The sequence below is a fragment of the Grampus griseus genome, assembly GCF_964374135.1.
Source record: "Grampus griseus genome assembly, chromosome: 3".
NCBI lineage: Eukaryota > Metazoa > Chordata > Mammalia > Artiodactyla > Delphinidae > Grampus > Grampus griseus.
Window position 1 is genome coordinate 115,377,378 of NC_139019.1, and position 15,785 is coordinate 115,393,162.

A 15,785-nucleotide genomic window follows, 5' to 3' on the forward strand; every position below is an offset into this window, starting at 1 on the left:
TGGCACTGGTCTGGCTCCCCTCTCTCACCTCCCATATGCTCTTTTCTCGGCCCCAGGGTCCCCTCTCCCCAAGAGTTCATGGCCCCAAATCTCCTTTCTGCTTTACAGGTATGCTATTTTATGCAGCATACCTGAGGGCAGAAGAGATACTGGGGTCCTCAATTAGGCCTCTACTAGTGTCACTCCTTCCGTGGGAACCCCTTCCCATATCCCAGATCAGACCCTGGTGGTTACAGAAGCTTCAATGGCTCTGGGGATCCTCAGTCCTAGCCTGATACTACCACAGGGGCCTCACAAGCCCTCCTTCCACAGCTCCCCACATTTCTGTCAGCCTTCATCCCAATAGTGCACCTGCTCCTACAGCCTCAGTGCTCACCTCTGCCAGGACCGAGACTCAGACCAGACTTATTCCCAAGTCCAAGCTCCCCCCTCTCCATGTGCCAGGGCAGCCCCATTCCCCTATGTCTCACCTTCCCCCTCTCTCAAATCCACCTGAGAGTCTCCTGACACCCTCTTTAAAGTGACTCTTGACCTTGGCCTTAGCCAGGTCCCAACACTTCCTTTCTGTACCCTGCCCTGCTCTGCCATCTCTCCTGGCCCTCCTACCACGGCCTGTCAAATTAAAATGATACTCTTCTGAGCCAAACATTTAAGTTTTCCACAGCATGGTCAGCCCAGCAAACTCCAGCTCTGCCACTCACAACCTGTGTGATCTCAGGCAGATCATTTAGCCTCTCTGGCCATGATTTCCTCATATGTAAAATGTACTTCGAAGGCTACTGAGAGGTTTTAAAGGCAGTGAGTCAGTAGGTATCCAACACTTGATAGACTTTGGGTCTGATCCCCACAACGGCTGAGCCCTGAGGCATCCTACCCTGGCTCAACAGACTCCTGCTTTCCTCCCACCCTCCTGGGAGAGCTCTCTGCAGCCAGCAGCACTCCCAGGCTTCCTGTGTGTTGTGGCATGAGGTGGGCAGGGGAGGGTCTGAGGCCGAGCAAAGAGACTGCAGGGAAGGAAGCCACCAACTTGCCCCAGGTCTCTCTGGGCCTCAGTTTCTCCTCAGCTCAGTGAAGCTGAGATTTCTACATGCAAGGCCAGGATGGGGAGACTTCTACATGGAGGCTGGGAGGGGCTGCCAGAGCAGCAGGAGTGAGCCTCTGGTGCATTGGGAAAGGCAGAAAAACAAACGCACCAGAATCCAAATCAGGAAAGCCCAGAGCAGGGGTTGCCATGGCAACCTGCGGCAGGCTCCCAGCTTCTCTGGGGTGGGAGCAGCGACTTGTCAGGCTCGGCTGCCCCTGCCTCCAAGGCCGCCTCCTCCAGCTCAGTGCAGATCACCACGGACACAGAAGAGGGGCAAGGGCACAGAGAAGCACCTCTGCCCTGTAAGGTGGGCCTGGCAGGCCTGGGCTCCCACTACCAGCTTTATCGAGATTACTCCTCTCCCAGAGTTAGGCCTACACCCAAAGACCTCCAGAGGGCACGGAGCCACGGCAGTCCCACCACCCAGGCCCCAGCACCAAAAGCTCCAGCCTCGCCCATCAGCTGCCTGGGCTGACACGGCATCCCTGCGTGTGGAGATGCCCTCAGGCTTCTGCCAGTGCCAGTGGCCTTGAAACTAATATGTAGGCACAGGATGAAGGGGGCAGTGAGATGATTACCCAGACCTCCCGACATAGCTGGGTGAGGAGGTGGCAAGCACGAGTGCCAGGCACTGGTGTAGTGCTTTATGTATGTTTTCTCTCATTTAATAGCATTCCCCTTTGACAGATGAGGAAACAGCCTCAGGGAAGTTAAATGACTTCCCAAAGTCACAGAGCCACTCACTGGCTGGTAAAGAGCTGGGTCCCAACTGGGGTTTTCCAACTCCTGGGCCCAGACCCTTCCCATGGGGCCTGTTACTGGATGCCCTGGACTGACCACCCAGCACGTCACCAGGGGACCTCAGGGCGCTATCACCCAAAGACCACCAAAGCACTGTGCCCAGTCTGCACAGACACACAGTAAACAGACAGACAATGGCCTTCATGCTTCCATTTAATGGCCAGGCCAGCACTGCCCAGATGATGCCCAGGCCCCAGTGGGGAAGTCCTCCCTCCTAGCTGGTATCCCCTGAAGAGCCCACCCCAGCCGGTGCCCCTCAGCCTCACTAGCAGCATCCCGGTCTAGTCCCAGTGGCAGGGGCAGCCTCATCTTAGCTCCTTCAGCAAGCTGTTGATAGAGTCCAGGAGTTCCCAGAAGTAGCCCTCATCCTCGCCATCCTGGAGCTCCAGGGCAGCCAGTGCCTGGTACTCAGCCTGGAGGATGACCAGCGTCCTGTTGAGCTGCGGGTCCTGACGGTAGCGGTCCCGACAGGTGGCCAGGAGGGCACCCAGCGTTTGTAGCACCTTTTCGCGGGCATCATGCTCTGGCAGTGCCAGGAGGTGGGCAGTGATCTCGCACCAGCCCTGTTCCTGAAGGCCTGGAAGGAGGTGCACCTGGCGGTACTGCTGCAGCTTCTCTGGGGACGTCTCCCGCATCAGCTCGGCCTCCTCCTCAGCAAACATCTGCCATCCACACGGCCAGGGGCCAGGGTGTGGGAAGGGGAGAGAACACACAGAGAGCAGTCAGCCCTGCCTTTTAGACTCGAAGGCACATGGCTGACCCAAGAGTCTGCACCCTCTTCCTCCTTCCCCTTGGGCCTCAAAGGCCCTTCATGGGAGAAGGCCAACTGGACTCATAGCTTCACACATGCTCTCCAGCCCATCCATATGTCCACCCATCTGTCCATCCATCCACTCATCAAAAACAACTGTGTAATGTGCCAGGTGCTGGAGAAACCAAGATGGAGACATGGTCCCTGCCCTCAAGGAGCTCAGGATCTATCAGGAGATTAAAAATTAACTGAATAAGTCCTAAATATCATGATACATTTCATCCAGCAGGGTGGTGTGGAGGCAGACAGTCTGGATTCAAATTCCTGCTCCACCACTGACAGCTGAATGACGGAATGACCTTGGGCTAGCACTTTGCCTCCCTAAGACCCAATGCCATCATCTCTGATGTGGAGGAGAGGACGTAACCCCTTCAGGACTGTTGGGAGAACTCAGTGGGACAGTGACCATGCAGCCAGTGCCCAGCACAGAGAGCACACCCACAATGTGAGCTTCGCCATCAACAAACGTTAGCTGTACCAGCAGCAGCATCACATCACCATCACCACAACTACAGATCCACTCCCTCACAGGAGTTAGGGCACGGGCGACAGAGGAGGCTGGCCAGTCCCTGAGCCTTGAGGGGCTTGTGGGAGTTGACCAAGGGGATAAGGGTGTAGGGTCCACAGACACAGGAGGGTTGCAACAATAGGCCTGGGCCCACCTCATGTTTGAAGACCAGCAGGCTGTTATGGTCGATGGGGCACGAGGGCCAGGCTGGGGCCCAGAATGCTCGGAGCCCTGGGAGTCCCTGGCCATTATGCTGAGGGCCTCGGGAGTTGAGGAAAGTTTGGGCAGGAAGTCACATGCATGGCCTGTGTCTGGTAAGTGCAGAAACCCAGCCCCATCAGAATATGGTGGGAACCGATCCTGCCAGGCTGCCAGAGGAAACACCTGAAACCCGACAAGTTACCAACTTATTTCACAATGCAGAGTACTAATCACTATACGGTCACGGCAAGCCACCAGGAGTCTACCAACTTATTTCAAATGTCAGAGGAAGGCTATGCAGAGATGAAGGGTCGGCAATGGGTAGAGATGTCCCATACTGGTTGTACTAAATGTACTTGCAAGAAGAAAGAAGAAATCACTGCCCTAACTCCAGGGGAGGATGAGGCATGCAGATGACAGGGAAGGCAAGAGGGAAGCCCAGAAAAAGATCAGGGGCCACAGTGGAGAACCTGATGGCTGTGGCGCTTGTTGGAGCTGGCAGAGGAAGCAGGGGAGGAGGGGGGTCAGCATCCTGGGACAGAAAAGGCTGAGAGGGATGGAGAAGTCCTTTCCTACTCCCAAGTCCTGCCAGCTCCACCTCCAAACACATCCCAGTCCTTCCAGCTCTCTGCCCCATGGGCGCTGCTCCTCACTGCACTTTTGCAGTCTCCTGCCTCCCGCTCCCAGCCTGCATCCTCCAGTCCTCTGACAGCAGACAATGACACAGCCCCAAACCCTTCACAACTTGGCATTTCTGATGATAAAGACTGACTCCCTTCACTGGGACTTGGAGGCTCTTCAGGATCTGGCCCTGCCTGCACTTGGGCTCCTCCCCACACATGCCCTCACTCTGGCACCCGTCACACCAACTCTCCCCCAGGATCTATGTACGTGCAGCTCCCACTTCCAGGCACCCTCTCACCCAACACTGACTCCACAGTCAACCTGACTCACCCCTCATTTCTCACTCAGCACCTCCTTTGACTCCCCAGAAGAGGTTAGGGCCCTGATCATAAGCCTCCAGGGCCTACATGCTCTAGGAGATTCTCTGATAAATGTCTGCCTGAAAGCACCAGGAGGGCAGGGATCATGGGGCTGGCACAGCACTGGCAGGGCAGATACCCAGTCAACACCTGTGGAAGGAACCAGCGGGCAGGTCACCCCTGCGGCCCTTCAGCTCCAAGAAGGCACGAGAGGACGTGGGCTCATGACCACAGGAGGGCATCCCAGCTCTGCAGGAGCCCAGATGTCAGGGCATAGTTTCTTAGTGGAGGGCCCACCAAGAGCCAAGGGACAGAAGAAGAAATGCCTGGGGTCTGGCAGACCACAGAAGGGGTAAGCCGGTGAGCCAAGGACCCTAACAATCTGAGAGGTGGTCCCACACTCTCATGGGAATTCTGCCTTCAGCTGCTACCTCCCGACACCAAAGATGCCCTCAAGGTGCATGGCACCCCCCGGTTGGCAACCTGTCACACCTCTACCTTCAGGCAGCTCTGGACCCATCCGCAGATGGGTTTGGCTAGTTTGACTAGCTCTTTATTCTCTCTGAGAAACCATAAGAACAAGAAGCCCTGACTGCCTCAAGTGTAAAGTATGGCTGCCATCTGTTCTAACACTCTCTGGCTGAAACTCCTCCACGGTCCTCCACCTGCAGGAGCATGGCTGTCTCCATACTGTTTGCAGAGAGACGCCACTCCCTCCCTGATCTTCACAGCACCCCAAAGCCTCAAAGGTCGGCTCCGGGGCCAGCTGACTCAGGGGCCTGCCTCTCACCAGGGCAGCCTTGGTGAGACTGCCAGTGGTAGCTCTCCAGGGATGAAGCAAAGTCACGGTGCCCGCTGCGCCAGGGCTGGGGGCAGCAAAGAGACACCCAAGTCACAAGGGCAAAGTGATAGGTTTCTCCCGGGAAATGCCAAGCCTGTGTACATGTCCTTCCCCTGGCTTGCTGGCCCACTCCCAGGATGTCAGCTGTGCCCTGGCCTTATTAATTGGACGTGAGGACCACATGGCTGCCTGCTGTTCTGAGAAACAGGGTTTCGGCAGCTTAGAGGGGTGGAGGAAGAGAAAGGGGGAGAGGGGGAGAGAGAGAGGGAGAGGCTGAAAGACAAGACAGGACAAGAGAGACAGAGTGAGTGAGTGCACACACACAAAAGCCAACAGGTGGAGAGAAAAGCAGCAACAGACAACCCTGATCCTTGGCCTGAGGCCTGGCGGGAGGGGTGCGCAGGGGAGGGCCAGGGAGGAAGGGCTGGGCCCCTCTTCCTCCAACATTCAGAAGTGGTTTCCAGCGGCTGCCCAGCCCTGCTCCACTAATCCGCAGTTGGCTGTAGAGAGAGTGTGGCCCCAGAGAGGCAGCTGAGAAAACCCTGCCAATGCTCTCTGCAGCAGCTGAATTAAGAATCAGCCCTGGCTGGTTTTACCCTCTCCTTAATTAAGACACTTCTCAGGCTCAAAAACACCAAAGTGGGCTGGGGACCAAGTCTCCTCCCAGATGGCAAGCCCGTGGGTCCCTGGGTCCTTCAGTGGCAGCCAGTCTGAGCCCCTGCCCAGAGCCAAAGCTCCCAGAGGAGGCACCTCCAGGTTTCTAGAATCTTAAGATTCAGCATCATTCCAGCCCCTGGCTCCTCAGTCTCCTGGCTGCTGTGATGGCTCCCAGACACAGCTGCTCCTGGTCACCCGCACCCTAGGTTTCAGCCAAATGACCTTTTATTCCATGAAGGGCTGATCCTGGCTGTTTCTGGCTTCTGGTCACACTGACCCTTCATCATGCTAACCCCTGACCACTGCCAGTGCCCCCTCCTCCCCTCCCACTCCTCACCAGCCCTCAGGTTTTAGCTCAGCAGTCACTTCCCACAGGACATCTGCCCTGACATCTCAGAAATCCTGGGCTCCACAGCATTCCTGTCAGCCCAGCTCAGGGCTGGCATGTTTGCTCAGGACACTCAAGCTATGAGGATGTAGGGAATGGATGGAAGATATGGGGAGTGGGGAGGATCAAATGGCCAGAAACAAACACAAAGCAAAGTGCACGGGAGGCAGGACAGGCCTGGGCACTCACCTTCTCAGTGACCAGGTCGTAGAGCAGAGTGACCACGCGCACGGCCAGCACCTCCATGCCCTTCTCCTGGACCAGACTCCTCAGCACCTGCAGTCCCCCCAGCTTCAGGAACTGCTGCTGGGCATAGGGGAAGTGTCGCAGTAAGGAGCACAGGGCAAACAGAACCTGGGGAGGCACAGATCCAGATGGGTGAGGGGCCACAGAAACTAGGCCTTGGGGCAAGCACCCAGAGGTGCCCCAGCTACCCCAGCCCAGGTCCCATTCTTCCCGGCCCCAACCACCACCCTTGGGTATAGCTCACCCCAGTACCCAGGGCTGTGAGAGCCAGGAGAGATATCAGACACCTTCAACACCACCCAGTGGACAAACGGAGGCCCAGGGCAGGAAACCAGGGTGTTGAACCTGAGACTGCACCGTGGGAGCAGGCCTCCAGACGCCTCACATACTGCTGTGCTGCTTTAGGTGAAGGGGACCTCTCCCCCTACGCCACCCAGCGGATGGCCACTCAGGCCCCCAAGGGTGACGTGTACAACCCGGAAAGGGACCCTTGTCTTTTAGGCTCCACGGGTGTGCTGGGGTCTGGGCGGGAAAAAGGCAGCAGAAACGCACCTTCTTCTTTGCAGTGAGAGACTGCTCCGTGGCCAGAACGACCAGCAACTTCTGCAAGGCTCCTCCCTCAATGGCCTCCACCTGGACCTTTGGGTTGCTGGAGGGGGAAGCACAGGAAAGCAGGACTTTACACCTACTCACCAACTTGGGGGCACGCCCCTGGGCCCAACCCAGGTTAAGAGGGCTACCACCACAGCAGCCATCCCTGGGGAGGAACAAGGTGCACAGGGGGTGTTCCCACTCTGGACAAGCTAGAACTTATCTGGGGAAACAAAAACAAACTGGTGTAGGTCCACCTGGGTACAATGGCCTATGGCACAGACAACAGGGCCAAGGGCCCCAGGCCAGTGTCCACTCCCTATCAGCCAATGGGCTGGGGTGATCTGGGAATGGAAATCACCGCTACCATTTTAAGATCCCTCTGATGCTGAAGGTGCTACTTCAGTGTCCCTCCTATGGAAAGCCTTCCTCCACGTTCCTCAAGCCAGCCTTACGTGCTTCCCCCTTCCATGATCCCAGGTGCATCACACTCTGGGGGAATCACTAACGATCTGTTCCCTTCAGGGTGTGTAGCTCCAGGGCCAGGGACCCCTTCCTCTCTCTCTCCTCCTGGGTGGAGCACACAGACAGTATAGAGTAAACACTTATGGGAGGGAGGCAGGCAGAAAGAACAACATCCAGGGAGCCTTTGCATCCCTGAGTAGATCCTAACCCAGCTGCCTCCCTGCTGGACTCTCCACTATGTGACAGCAGCTACTATGATTGTCCCCGTATCTCAGCACTTAGCACAGGGTCTGCCATGGCGTAGGGCCCTGGACAGTAAGGAGTGAATGAAGCAACATATGTGTACAACCATGACTGACTGCATCAACCAACAAACGGGCAACACTGAAACACAAAGAACCCAGAGCTGCCTCTGGAACGCCAGTCCCCATTCTGGGCTAGAGAAAGAGTGATGAGCTTGGGGCTTCCCTGGTGGCGCAGTGGTTGAGAATCCGCCTGCCGATGCAGGGGACACGGGTTCGTGCCCTGGACCGGGAAGATCCCACGTGCCCCAGAGCAGCTGGGCCCGTGAGCCATGCCCGCTGGGCCTGAGCGTCCGGAGCCTGTGCTCCTTAACGGAAGAGGCCACAGCAGTGAGAGGCCCGTGTACCACAAAAAAAAAAAAAAAAAAAAAAAAAGAGTGATGAGCTTTAAACAAATATTTCAGGCAAAGCGCTCATGGATGAAAGGATGGGGGTCCTGGAGGGTGAGACCTCCTCTAGGGCAGGGTGCCAGACAGGGACATGGCTGGGAACCCCTTACTTTCTAAGATCAAACTGATGATGAATTAAGGAGCAAGTGCCAAGCGCAGAGATCTGTGTAGTTAGGCCTTCGAAGAAGGTCAAGATTCCTTCATCGGCAGCATATGAGGCCTCAGAAAAGAAAGGTGGCAGGCATGTAAAAAGCCTGAGACCAGCAGCAAGGGGAGAGGCTGGACCAGAGGTGAGACAGTGGCTGTCACCCTCACCCAGACAGCAAGCACACAGAGGGCACCCAGTCTCTTCTGGGCCCTGGCTGCCTTATCTTAGCATGGCCACCACAAAGTACCCTGGAGACCCAAAAAGCACCTGTTTCTCCTAACCCACAATCTTAGCAGGGGGCCCTCAGAACATCTTGGAGAGTACGGCAGAGTACAGACAAATCAGAGAGTCGATTCCTGATCCAAAACCCAGAGAAAAGGGGAGGCAGGTAACAAGAGAGAGAGCACACTGCTGCTCACAGGAGAGGGCCTGGCACACAGCAGGCACCCCATACAAGCTGGCTGGATGGTACGGTAACGGGGCCCAAGTGAGTCCTTGATGGTCCACCCACTACTCCTACCAGGCCCCAGCTTCAAGGTTCGAAGCAGACTTAGCACATGGAGCCAGTTTTCCTGCTGTAAAATGGGAGGCGCCTGCATCCCTCTGCATCTTCTCTGCAAAAGGATGCGCAGGGTGGGTGCCGGCCTTTCCCACTGCAACTTCACTTGTGTCTGAGGAGCAGCCTGGAGATGCACTGGGGTCCCTGGGGAAGAAGGCTGACAGCTCCTCTCCAGATAGGCAGGTGGGCGCCAATGCAGGGATTATGGAGCTGAGCCTCTTCCCTGCCCCCTGCTCCCCCACCTTGAGAAAGGCAGCTACTTCATCAAAGCGTGAGTTAATTAGGGCTGTCTCTGCCATCACGTGTCTGAGGAACACTCACCCACAACAGGCAGGGTCTAGGAAAAGAAGTCGACCACGCTGAGAAATTCACACAAACGTCAAACACAGTCTCCCAAGGAAGGGGGGCTGTGAGGCCCAACATCTCATCAGCCTCAGGGAACAGCACCTAGGAGCCCCATCCCCAGTGGGCCTGCAGAGCGGCACAGACAAGGCCCTCCAAAGACGTCATGTGAAGCTTCATCCTTGTCTACAGATCTGCTGAGAACAAGACCCAGAAACAATCACCTGGCTAACCCCGAAAGACAAGCTCAGAGCTCAGGAGCAGAGGGGCCTCCAAGGAGACCCAGCCTAAGCAGCTCCCAGAGTAGCAGCCCTGTCACTAACTTGGGCAGTATTGGGAGAGGGGAGAGACATGAATAATACTGGGACTCTGCCCACCCAGGTTTCACCTGGCAGAAGGGGAGAGAAGACTCAAACCCCAACGGGAACCACAGCACAAACAAGAAAACAAACTACCAGGGGCAAAAGGCGAGGGCACATACTGTGTAGGCAAATTCCTAGGATCCTCCAGAGAAAGAATAAGCCAATGGGAGTAAACAAAAGATGCCAAAAGCCAAGAAGATATATGGCTTCCCCAGCATTTTGTCTATCAGAGCCCCAATGTGAGTTAGAAAGGGCCAGAAAGCACTGTCCTAGGAAAGATCTAGAGGCAAGGCACTGTCCAGGCAGTTGCTCAGAGAAGCCCCACGTGCAGAACAGATCCTTGGGGACACTCAGCCTGTTCTCTGCCACTCAACACTCAACAAGCCAGGCTCCACACATAGGAGAGACACCACACCACCGTATTCTACTTACAGGTTTCAGAGTGAATAAATGAACGGCTATGTAATTTTTAGGCTGTACCAGGTGGCTCTGAACCTAAGGTCTGTGGGGGTTCAGAGAAAGAATGTCTGGTCTGGAAGAGCCAGGAGGGCTGCCTGGAAGAAGAGAGACTGCAGAAGACTGGAGTGAGGAAGACAGCCTGTGCACCAGAAGACAGGCATGTGCTCAGGGAACAGCATGAGCATGTACAGAGAGGCAAGCAGACCATTCAGTGGAAGGCTGCCCTGAAGAATCATAGAAAACGGGGCTGAGGAGTGCAGCTGACTCCTGACACAAGGGCAGGTCAGGCTGCGCCTGAGGATGAGGAGACACAGGACCCATACCCTGCCCAGCAAGCGGAACCTGCTCCTGCTTCTCCTTCCTCGACACACGCAAGGCAAAATGGGGAGTTGGAAACAAGCACTTCTAGGGCATACAGACACAAGAGAGGGCCCAGGAGAAGGGCCTGCCTCAGGACAGTGACCCCAGGGTGGGAGATGAGCTGGAGGGACACTCTGAGCCAGGCATAGCTCACGATTCCCAGGTCAGGCCGACTGTTACGTGGTGTGTGTCGGTATCTGCCCAGCATCCTTTCTTCCTCACCAGGCACTGACACCCCTTTCTTCCCTTCCACTGATGGCTGCCTCTTCCACTCCTTGTGGTCCTGAGGGGGCAGGTCCCAATCCCGCAGGGAGGGCTTATGGCCCAATACTGGCTCATCATATCTGCCCCCCACCAGGCCCTCCGTTGGTTGCCGAGGACTGGCAATCAGAGCTTTTCAGTCTTCTACACTGGAGTCAGGACAGAGAAGTTCTCTTCTTCACAAGGTAGGTAGGTTGCTGTAAGCCAGAAGCACCTATAGCCATGCCAATAGCAGCCAGGTCCCATCCCAACCCAAACCATCCCCATGGAGGGAAGCCATTTAGAGCAGGAAAGAATAGAACTCAAACACAGGAGAAGTAAACCAGAGAGAAAAAGGGAAAGCCTGGTGCCTTTTGCCACTTGCAAAAATCACTTTCATAAGGCAATGAATTTACTTTTTCACCTGCAGCAGAGTCCTGAAAACTTGGGTAAGTAGAGCAGGACCATGGGCCAAATGTGGGCCTATGGCTGAGTGGGGCCAAGTGCAGCCTTAGCAGCCCTGGGCCCACACCCTGACTGGCGTAAATGAGGGAACTCACGTAACTCTGAGCTCTACCCCAGGCTTCAGGGCTTCAGTGGCTCCACGGACACATCAGGGGTTCCATACAATACCCTTCCGAAAAAAGGCTTTTAGCACCACCCAGTCAAAGAGGCTGAGGAAACACATCAGGAGGGTAGGAAAAACCAGGCTAGCATTTCCAGATGGCACTCAGTCCATCCAGGCAGGGACAGCAGAGAAGGGCTTTTCTTGAGCAATCTGCCCTAGAGGGGCAGACACCAACATGCTCTCAGAACCCCTCTCTCTCCAGGCAGCTCAGCCTTGGGCTCTGAATGCTCACTGCTATGTTTTGGGGGAAGAAATGCCCAAAATAGCTCAGAGTGAGGTCTACAGAATGTGCCAGGGTGAAAGTCTGGAGAACTCTTGGTGAGAATCCTGTAAACAATGGCTGATGACCTTGGGCAAGACCCTTCACTTCAGTTTCTTCACCTGTGAGGCAGAGCTAAAACTACCTTGAGTTAAAGATAGAATAGCTAATGAGTGCCAAAATGCTAGACAATACATTGTGACTGAAAGATTATAATTATAGTGGGTTTGCTACACAAAGAGGCCAGACCATATCCTTGAGAACACTGCTTTTATTCACCCCAGATGCCCCAGGCACATGTATGCTGGCCTCATCCCCCTCCTAGCCTATAGACTCAGGACCGGAGCTGTGGCCCACGCCTGAGGGTGGGGGTAGGGGTGTCTTGCTGGCTGGAAGATGGGTGTCCTGACAGCTGGGGATGTGAGTGAGTTGGAAGGGCAGGGGCCTGGCACGCCTCTCAGCGACATCAGTGGCGCTGGTGTGCTCAAAGTCAACAGAAGGATATTAAGGACGTAGCTCGTCTCCAATGAGATAAATGAGAATAAACCTTGTTCAGGGCTAAGCTGGCTGGACTGAATAAATACCATTAGCACTTGGATTACTGGGATGTTCACAATCAGCAGGCGAGTCAGCTGTCTGTGTGCAGAGGGATGGCAGCAGCTGCTACTCTGTTAATCTTGAAGGCGGGGGGCTGGCGGGGTGCACGCAGAAATGGAAGTGATTGCATTTGCAGAAACCAAACGCTCTGGGTCAGGGTGACTGATGTGGGCAATATGCCAAGGGTCAGAGGTCATATTTCAGCTAACCAAGCTGAGCAAGTGTCTAGGCGGCATTGAGGAGGTGGTGGAGCTGATCTCAGGGTGGCCGGGGGGCTCATGAGAATGCTGCCCACTTCAGATTCAGAAGCTGCCCTCCACCTTCCCTGTCACTCAGGACTCACTACATAATGTTCATGAAAATGTGAACATTTAGTTGTTCTTAAAGCTATTAGGAATTTCAAGATGGTGAGGGCAGAGCATTAAATCAAACACAGGCCCTTTTCAGTGTGGGGTCCTCTGTAATGCACAGGGCCATGAAGCAGGCACTGCTGGCACCAGGGTGTGTGCACAGAAACAGGAAGTGCACAGAAATCCTGTGCACAGGTGAATCAAAACAACAAGGGCTAAAAAGGGAGTTTGAATCAGTGGAAAAGGAGAAAAACAAAAAGGCAGAGTTTCAGGACGGGAAATAAGGATTAGGTTGACTGGTTCGACGGGGGCTGAGGAAATACTAAGGTGAAACCCCTGGTGCAGAGCCTGTGTCATCCGGAGTGTCAGTCCAAACCTAGATATCAGGCTTGTCCACGGCACACTGGGGACATGAGACACATGGGGTATGTGCCCTCTCATGAGTCCCTGCAATATTTCTAAGTAGGACAATTATTATTTCTTCTGTCTTCATAACAGAAGAAAAAGCTACCATTGTTCTGAAATGCTCTCTGCGAAGATGCTGTGCAGTAGGGAAAGGGGGCACACCACAGGCTTAATCATTTGTGATCCTGACTGGTGACACTGTGCATGCTCATCTTCTTGCCCAGAGAGAAAGATTCCTTCTCCGATGGCCTCATCTTATTTGTGCCCTAGCGTGTGGCCTTCATCACCTGTGAAACACAAGGACTTGCAGGATGTGTACTCCTGAAATAGGTTCATTAGGGATCTATAGTAGCCTGCCATCTAGGGATTAATAGGGTTAAGCATATGTTAATCAAGATGTGGACAGTTACCAACTTAAATAAAAACAGAATAGGTTCACCAAAAAAATAAATGCCAAGTACAACTCTTCCACATGAAAGTGAAGCCCCCAGGAGAAACAAAACATCCAGCCTGTTACAAGCTTCATACCACCTAGCTGTGGTGGGAACCACATTAGGCCCCTCAGAAGTTCTATCTGAACACTGGAGAAAAGAAGGAGAATCACTGGACCCATTCAAATACAGTCCCCAACCAGATGCCAGTCATTTAAGCAAATGTGGGACACCCACAGTTCACCACAATGATAAAGCTCACAACAGTATCTCTAGAACCTCTTTCCAGACACAAACACACAGAATGATAATCTTCCTACCTCTGGAGAGACAAAGGGGCCGCAGAGGAAGGGGCACTGAAGAATCTTCTTGACATCTGGTAGCTCTCAAACATAGCTCTGCATCATAATCACCTTGGGCATTTCCCCCCTCCCTTAAATCATTTCAGACTGGGCACTTAAAAACTACTACAGAGAATTATACAGAAAAATAACCTACAGAAAAGTTGCAAAATAAAAAAAGACTCCTATCAAGAGTCACCTGTTAACATTTTACTACATTCGTTTTCTCATTTTCTCTCTGTATGTTTATACATTTTTTCTGAAATATTTGAGAGTAAGTTGCAGATCTGATGCCACTTTACCTTAAATGTATCAAGTGTGTATTTCCTAAGAACATAACCACAGCACAGTTATCAAAATCAGGAAATTAACACTGATACATGATCTATAGATATTCAGATTTTGCCAACTGTCCCAATAATATCCTTTTTAGAAAAATAATTTTGGTCCAAGGTCCAATCCAGGACTTACATGATGAATTGAGAAGCATGTCTCTGAATCTCCTTTAACCTTGACACACCCTTCCTTAGCCTGTCTTTGTCTTTCACTACATTGACAGTTTTTTTTTGTTTTTTGGTTTCTTTTTACATTGACAGTTTTGAAGAGTACAGGCCAGTTGTAGAATGTCCCTCAGCCTGAACTTGATGTTTTTTCCTGATTAGACTGAGGTAGTGTAGGTTGGCAAGAATGCCACAAAAGCAATGTCTTGTCTTTCTCGGTGCATCATATCAGGAGGCACATGATGTCATTCAGGCTCACAAGTAGCTGTGTTCACTTTGATTACTTGATCATGGTGGTGTCTGCCAGATTTCTCCACTATAAAGATATTATTTGTCCCTTTTGAATTGATAAATATTTTGTGAGGAGACTCTTTAAGATATGAAGACAGCCTGTTCCTCACCAAACTTTCACCCATTAGTTCTGGCATTCATCAGTAATTCTTATTTAAAATAATTAATACCATGATGTTTGTCAAAGGATGATATTCAAACTCCATCATTGCTTCTATCTGTATTTGTTGGCACTCTACCTAAAAGAAGTTTTCCTTCTTCCTCACTTATTCATTCATTTATATCAGTATGGATTCTTATTTAATCTATGGGTTATAATCCAGTTCTATGATTATGTAAAATATACCTGATTAAATCTGAAAAAAAAATAGAGCCTTTTCATGTTGGTTTCTGTGTCTTTTTGACACATTTCCATCATTCTTTGAGCACCTCCATACTTTTTGGCACAAGATGTTCTTGTACAAGATATAGTACTTTTCCTGCACCTGCTGTGGAATAAGCCATTTCTCCAAGGAGCACTTCGGGCACTTTCTGAAAATTCTAACAGATTCTAACCCTTACCCTACACATACTGAATCACAGCCTCAGAAGATAGGGCTCAAACACCTGATTTTTCACAAATGCTTCACATGAGCCTTACCAGGAGGCCTGGCACTGATCTGAGAACCAGCATTTGGGATAACTAGATCCAATGCCCAACCTTTTATCCAGACAGCATGTCTGATAACTGGCTGCAAGGTTGAAGATTACAGCAGTAGGGAGACTCATCCTTACGTTAGCTTTAAACTCTTCCAATTGCTAGAAAAACGTCTTCTGTTACCGAGCTAAAATCTGCTTTCATGTAGCTTATATCCACTGGTCCGAATCTGCCCTCTCAAAGTAGAGTCACCTGAACCTGCCCTGACAGGTCAGCCCTTCTGAACCTTAGAAGCCAAATGCCCAGAGAAAGATCCCCTCTCACAAATCTAGCCTCATGGGATCCAGCAGTCATTCTTCATGTGACTCCTGAAATCCTTTGCCTTCTTGACAATGCTCTATGGGACACTGCCCCACGTACTGACAAATCCCTGCAGAGGTGGTATTCACACCTATCCACAGGACTCCCCCTGGGCCAACTCCTCCAGAGTTCAGTGGGCCCAGCCACGCTGACCCAAGGTCATCTGCCCCTAATACCTGAGGCACATCTAGGTTTTTGGCAGTAGTGTCACAAAACTGACTCAACAGTGGGCCTGCCTAGGTCAAATCC

General features: G+C 52.7%; 1 protein-coding gene across 6 annotated transcripts in view; it reads right to left on the reverse strand.

The window, feature by feature from the left end:
• Positions 1–2,004: 2,004 nt before the first annotated feature.
• SIL1 (SIL1 nucleotide exchange factor) overlaps positions 2,005–15,785 on the reverse strand; it is a 295,785-nt gene continuing 282,004 nt past the window's right edge. For all 6 annotated transcript variants that reach the window (XM_082652456.1, XM_082652454.1, XM_082652453.1 and 3 more), the window contains 3 exons: positions 7,073–7,169; positions 6,464–6,628; positions 2,005–2,547 (listed from right to left, as the gene is read on the reverse strand). In XM_082652456.1, coding sequence (XP_082508582.1) covers positions 2,191–2,547; positions 6,464–6,628; positions 7,073–7,169 — 619 coding nt within the window. In that variant the 3' untranslated portion in view covers positions 2,005–2,190. The remainder of the gene's footprint in view (positions 2,548–6,463; positions 6,629–7,072; positions 7,170–15,785) is intronic.